This window comes from Lissotriton vulgaris, chromosome 7 (assembly GCF_964263255.1).
Source record: "Lissotriton vulgaris chromosome 7, aLisVul1.2, whole genome shotgun sequence".
NCBI classification, from domain to species: domain Eukaryota; kingdom Metazoa; phylum Chordata; class Amphibia; order Caudata; family Salamandridae; genus Lissotriton; species Lissotriton vulgaris.
Window position 1 is genome coordinate 1,749,825,427 of NC_141695.1, and position 6,896 is coordinate 1,749,832,322.

General features: G+C 57.4%; 1 protein-coding gene across 3 annotated transcripts in view; it reads right to left on the minus strand.

Moving 5' to 3' along the window:
- GSK3A (glycogen synthase kinase 3 alpha) overlaps positions 1-5,380 on the minus strand; it is a 325,630-nt gene extending 320,250 nt beyond the window's left edge. Inside the window, exon 1 of one of the 3 annotated variants that reach the window (XM_086933047.1) lies at positions 4,941-5,258. In XM_086933047.1, coding sequence (XP_086789173.1) covers positions 4,941-5,109 — 169 coding nt within the window. In that variant the 5' untranslated portion in view covers positions 5,110-5,258. Of the gene's footprint in view, positions 1-4,940 lie in introns of all 3 variants that reach the window. The other 2 variants (XM_086933045.1, XM_086933046.1) reach the window with 2 other exon arrangements.
- Positions 5,381-6,896: the final 1,516 nt, after the last annotated feature.

Genomic DNA, 6,896 nt, shown 5'->3' on the forward strand with positions numbered 1-6,896 from the left:
CGCAGCAACAGACAACATTCGAACTCTACTGGACAATGGAGACACAGTCGCCCTCATCCTCCTCGACCTCTCTGCAGCCTTCGACACAGTCTGCCACAGCACCCTTCTACAACGCCTCAATAACATCGGAATACAAGGAAAAGCACTTGAATGGATCACCTCGTTCCTCACCGGTAGAACCCAGAGAGTCCGCCTTCCACCATTCAAGTCCAAGGCCACTGAAGTCATCTGTGGCGTACCACAAGGATCCTCACTCAGCCCCACCCTCTTCAACGTATACATGAGCCCCCTCGCGACCATCGCCCGCCAACACAACCTCAACATCATCTCTTACGCGGATGACACTCAACTAATCCTTTCTCTCACCAATGACCCCAGCACCGCCAAAACTAACCTACACGAAGGAATGAAAGAAGTTGCCGAATGGATGAAACAAAGCCGTCTGAAACTGAACTCAGACAAAACAGAAGTCCTCATCTTAGGTACATCCCCCTCTGCATGGGACGACTCTTGGTGGCCGGAAGCCCTTGGAAAAGCACCCATCCCGACAGACCACGCACGGAACCTAGGAGTCATCCTGGATTCTTCACTCTCAATGAACAGACAAGTCAGCGCCGTATCCTCATCCGGCTTCAACATTCTTTGCATGCTCAAAAAAACATTCCGCTGGATCCCCACCGAAACCAGGAAAACAGTCACCCATGCTCTGGTCACGAGCAGACTGGACTACGGAAACACCCTCTACGCAGGTACTACCGCTAAACTCCAGAAGAAACTCCAACGAATCCAAAACGCCTCAGCCAGGATCATATTAAACATCCCGCGCAACGAACACATCTCTGGTCACCTGAAAGACCTCCACTGGCTACCCGTCAATAAGAGAATCACTTTCCGACTGCTAACCCACGCACACAAATCACTCTACGACATCGGACCAGAATGCCTCAACTCACGTCTGTCCTTCTACACCCCCTCCCGCCAACTACGTTCTTCCAGCCAAGCCCTCGCCACCGTACCTCGCATCAACAGGTCTACCATGGGAGGCAGATCCTGCTCATACCTGGCTGCTAAAACATGGAACTCACTCCCCGCTTACCTTCGCCTTACCCAGAACCACCTAGCATTCAGAAAGCAACTTAAAACGTGGATATTTGACAAGTAACCCTCCTCCCCTTCCTAAGCGCCTTGAGACCCTCTGGGTATGTAGTGCGCTATATAAATTCTCTGACTTGACTTGACTACCACATTCAAGTGTCAAGGGGCCACGTCATACACCCAACAACACTGCGCCTCTCAGACAGAATGTGCACACCTGAGAGGGCCAGCGTCAAGGGGTCACATGCTGCCTGTGTGAACCCAGAGGTTGTGAAACTCTTCCTTTGGAACTTGTACTCTCCCAACATTAACTTGTATGGGGGAAGTCGTCAAAACACTTCACTTTGGCCTTGTTTGTTTGCAGATTTGGCTCTATTGCATAAGCTCAAGCGTTAGTTACTCTGTTTATGAGTCAAGCTCCACATACCTCGAATCAAGGCAACCTGACCTACAAGAGACCAGTCCCTCTTCGAAGTCACATTGGCATCTCATCTCTTAAGGTGGGGGTTTCCTAACAGTACACGTCTCCCTAACGACCACACTTGACTTTACCACGGATATTCCATTTTGTGCATGTATGCACACTCCTAGCTTGCTCTTCCCTTCAGCCCCCGTCCCAAGTGCTTCTCACCTACTTAACAGTTGTGGGGTACATGTTCTTAACTGGACCCCCTCACCTTGTGCAGCGCCCCTTCACAAACAGACTGTCTGCCCCAGGTGTCCTACCTCATCCCGGGGAGGGGGGGCTCCTCTTCCTCCTCTCTGGGGTGGGCGGGGGCTCTTCCCCCTCTCCAAGGGAAGGGGATCTGCCCCCTCCTCTCGGGGGGTGTTGCTGCCCTCTCACATCTCATCCCTCAAAGGGGTGTCTGCGGCCCTCTCACATCTCACCCCTCAAAGGGGGGTCTGCCGCCCTCTCACATCTCACCCCTCAAAGGGGGGTCTACCGCCCTCTCACATCTCACCCCTCGAAAGGTGGGCGCCTGCTGCCCCCCTCACCCCCAAAGGGGAGCACCTGCTGCCCCCTCACATCTCATTGCTCAATTGGGGGGGGGGGGGGGGTCTGCTGCCCTCTCATCTCATCCCACAAGGGGGGTCTGCTGCCCTCTCATCTCATCCCTCAAGGGGGTGTCTGCTGCCCTCATCTCATCTCATCCCTCAAGGGAGTGTCTGCTGCCCTCATCTCATCCAACAAGGGGGGGGGGGGTCTGCTGCCCTCATCTCATCCAACAAGGGGGGGGGGGGGTCTGCTGCCCTCATCTCATCCAACAAGGGGGGGGTCTGCTGCCCTCTCACATCTCATCCAACAAGGGGGGGGGGGGGGTCTGCTGCCCGCTCACATCTCATCCACCAAGGGGGCGTCGGGGGGGTCTGCTGCCTTCTCACATCCAACAAGGGGGGGGGGGTCTGCTGCCCTCATCTCATCCAACAAGGGGAGGGTCTGCTGCCCTCATCTCATCCAACAAGGGGAGGGTCTGCTGCCCTCATCTCATCCACCAAGGGGGCGTCTGCTGCCCTCTCACATCTCATCCACCAAGGGGGCGTCTGCTGCCCTCATCTCATCCACCAAGGGGGCGTCTGCTGCCCTCTCACATCTCATCCACCAAGGGGGCGTCTGCTGCCCTCTCACATCTCATCCACCAAGGGGGCGTCTGCTGCCCTCTCACATCTCATCCACCAAGGGGGGGGGTCTGCTGCCCTCTCACATCTCATCCAACAAGGGGGGGTCTGCTGCCCTCATCCAACAAGGGGAGGTCTGCTGCCCTCTCACATCTCATCCAACAAGGGGGGGTCTGCTGCCCTCTCACATCTCATCCAACAAGGGGGGTCTGCTGCCCTCTCACATCTCATCCAACAAGGGGGGGTCTGCTGCTCTCACACCTCATCCAACAAGGGGGGGTCTGCTGCCCTCATCTCATCCAACAAGGGGGGGGTCTGCTGCCTTCTCACATCCAACAAGGGGGGGGGTGTCTGCTGCCCTCATCACATCCAACAAGGGGGCGTCTGCTGCCCTCACTCCGCAACGGGGGTGCTGCCCTCATCTCACTCCGCAAGGGGGGGGGGGGGTCTGCTGCCCTCTCACATCTCCCTCCGCAAGGGGGGGCGGGGGTCTGCTTCCCTCTCACATCTCACTCCGCAAGGGGGGGTGGGGGTCTGCTGCCCTCACACATCTCACCCCGCAAGGTGGGGGGGGGGGGGGTCTGCCGCCCTTTCACATCTCACCCCGCAAGGTGGGGGGGGGTCTGCCGCCCTCTCACATCTCACCCCGCAAGGTGGGGGGGGGGGTCTGCCACCCTCTCACATCTCACCCCGCAAGGTGGGGGGGGTCTGCCACCCTCACACCTCACCCCGCAAGGGGGGGGGGGGTCTGCCGCCCTCACACATTTCATCCAACAAGGGGGGGTCTGCTGCCCTCTCATCTCATCCAACAAGGGGGTGTCTGCTGCACTCTCACATCTCATCCAACAAGGGGGTGTCTGCTGCACTCTCACATCTCATCCAACAAGGGGGTGTCTGCTGCACTCTCACATCTCATCCAACAAGGGGGTGTCTGCTGCACTCTCATCCCATCCAACAAGGGTGGTCTGCTGCCCTCTCACATCTCATCCAACAAGGGGGTGTCTGCTGCACTCACATCTCATCCCACAAGGGGGTGTCTGCTGCCCCCTCACATCTCATCTGCTGCCACCTCACATCTCATCCCACAAGGAGGGTCTGCTGCTCTCATCTGATCCACCAATGGGGTGTCTGCTGCCCTCTCATCTCATCCCACAAGGGGGTGTCTGCTGCCCCCTCACCTCATCCCACAAGGGGGTGTCTGCTGCCCCCTCACATCTCATCTGCTGCCACCTGACATCTCATCCCACAAGGAGGGTCTGCTGCCCTCATCTGATCCACCAAGGGGTGTCTGCTGCCCTCATCTGATCCACCAAGGGGTGTCTGCTGCCCTCTCATCTGATCCACCAAGGGGTGTCTGCTGCCCTCTCATCTGAGCCAACAAGGGGGGGCTGCTGCCCTCTCATCTGAGCCAACAAGGGGGGTCTGCTGCCCTCACATCTAACAAGGGGGGTCTGCTGCCCTCACATCTAACAAGGGGGGTCTGCTGCCCTCACATCTAACAAGGGGGGTCTGCTGCCCTCACATCTAACAAGGGGGGTCTGCTGCCCTCACATCTAACAAGGGGGGTCTGCTGCCCTCACATCTAACAAGGGGGGTCTGCTGCCCTCACATCTAACAAGGGGGGTCTGCTGCCCTCACATCTCACAGGGGGGTCTGCTGCCCTCACATCTCACAGGGGGGTCTGCTGCACTCTCATCTCACAAGGGGGGGTCTGCTGCCCTCTCATCTCACAAGGGGGGGTCTGCTGCCCTCTCATCTCACAAGGGGGGGGGTCTGCTGCCCTCATCTCACAAGGGGGGGGGTCTGCTGCCCTCATCTCACAAGGGGGGGGGTCTGCTGCCCTCACATCTAACAAGGGGGGTCTGCTGCACTCATCTCACAAGGGGGGTCTGCTGCCCTCACATCTAACAAGGGGGGTCTGCTGCCCTCTCACATCTCATCCAAAAAGGGGGGTCTGTTGCCCTCATCTCACCCCTCAAGAGGGGGGGTAGCTGCCCTCTCACAACTCCTCCCACTACAAGGAGCTGCCATATCTCATCCCTCAGAGAGCTGTCCTCTCCCCTCATCCCTCAGGGGACTGCCCTCTCCCCTCAGGGGCACCTCGGTCCACTGACCTCCCCTCACCCCCCTTTCAAGGCGGGTGAACGTACCCCCACCCCCTGTGCTCCCCTCCCATTGAAGCCCCTCTCTCCCCAGGACTGTCCACACCGCCCCTCCCTGGTACTCACGGCCCAGTCTGGGGTTCAAGCCTGCAGCGCTGGTCCCCGATCCGCCGCCGGCTCCTCCGCCTGACGCTCCTGGTGGGCCTGCCCCGGAGCCCGCTTTGCCCCCTGCGCCAGCCGCGGCGCCCCCCGGGTCGGCGAACGAGCTGGTACGGGGCCGGCTGCTGCCGCTCATGGTACAGGGAGCTGGGCCTGGGACACCGACCGACCGACAGCGGGGCCGCGCGCGCTCTGCGGCCTGACGTCACGACGCGGGGCAGGCTGGGACCGTGGGGCCTCTTCCGGTGTAGCCAATGACAGGGTATCCACCTCGGTGCCGCGCGCGTTCTGCGGCCTGACGTCAGAGCGCGAGACAAACTTGAGGCTCGCCACCGGGGGGCGCAGCCAATGACACCGATAACGACAGCCCCGGTGCATGACGGGAGGCTGAGTGTGGAGGCGAGCGTGGTGACGCAAATACGAACGAGCCCTGCGCCGACGTATTACGCAAGCAAGGAGCACCATGGGAAACGTAGTCTGGCACTCAACTCGGGCATGCGCAGATGTCGTAAATTGTAGTTGTTGCTGAAGTAGGGTGTAATGAGCCCGACCTCTAGTGGCGGCGTGGAGCAAGTGCAGGGGCTCATCAACCATGACCTACCCTAACTATCACAGTTGCTAGATACACACGCCTCTTCATGCATTCCACTCGTAGCAATGCACTACCAAATACAAAGCTCTTATTATAGATACCAAATAAAAAAAAATAAGGAAAAAAATAGAACAGGCCAAAAAGAAATGTAAGGAGCTTTTTCGTACGGTTACTACTTTAACTACCATACCTACTTCCAATTCCACTGTAATCAGTAGTCATTTTTGCAATGCATTCTTCTTTCAGAAGAAGGTTCAAGACTGTAGTGTGCGGTCTAGTGCATGCACGTTGCGTGACCACGAAACGTGCAGCGGCGGCCATTTTGAGAATGCGCGCGCAGCCCGGCGCGGCATTAGCGCGAGTGCCGGAGCAGAGATCGGGTCTGGCTCGGCGCTCTCTGAGTAATAAGCAAATAAATACATAGAACCGCACAACAGTATCCTGTGGTCATTTGGGGGCATTATACAACATTACAATGGCGACGAGGTCGGGTTAGGAGGAAAGAAGAACCCACACCCCCCCCGCAACTGGAAGAAAAAGAAAAAAACACAAAACAAGATCAAGCTGGACCAGGGAAACCAACAGACTGGCACCAGCAAAACCACAGGACTGCAGAATACAATACTGCACACGGAAGGACGGACACCAGAGAGCGTGGCAGAGCCACAACCCCAAGAAGGTAGGCGAACTCGGCGCTGGGGGAGAAGATAGGCCTGAGAAGGGAGTACATTGGCCAGGGCACCCCACAACGCTAAACCACTGGGAGCAGGAGCGCTGGCTACCTCCAGGAACAGTGAAGGGGCAGAACAAGAGACCCCCCAATTACAGACAGAATAGCAGGAGGAGAACAGCGCACCAGGTAGCCCTAATAGCCACGGAGACACCCCAGCCACAGAAAGGCGCGAAAAGATGAGCACGCAAACAGCGTCAGCGACAGCCCCTGTACAGTTCCTACCAAAACCAGGGGATCCTCTCATGAAGTGGGAGGATTGGAGAGACTACATAGACAACTTCCTTGAAGTGTTAGAGGATGAGAACGAAGAGAAGTTCTCCGTCAAACGAAAGAGACGGATACTTTTACACAATTTAGGCCCGGAGGGGTTAAGGATTTTCAAGAACTTGGTACGCCACGAGCAAGTACGGACGACGATGTGTATGCTCACGAGCAAGTACGGACGACGATGTGTATGCTCACGCTATCGAGGAGTTAAACGAACATTATAAACCCACCGTTTGTGTGTCGATAGACAGGTACGACTTCCAGCAGAGGAAACAACTTCCAGGAGAGTCAGTAGAATATGTTGCTGCACTAAGAAAGTTGGCGTCCACAT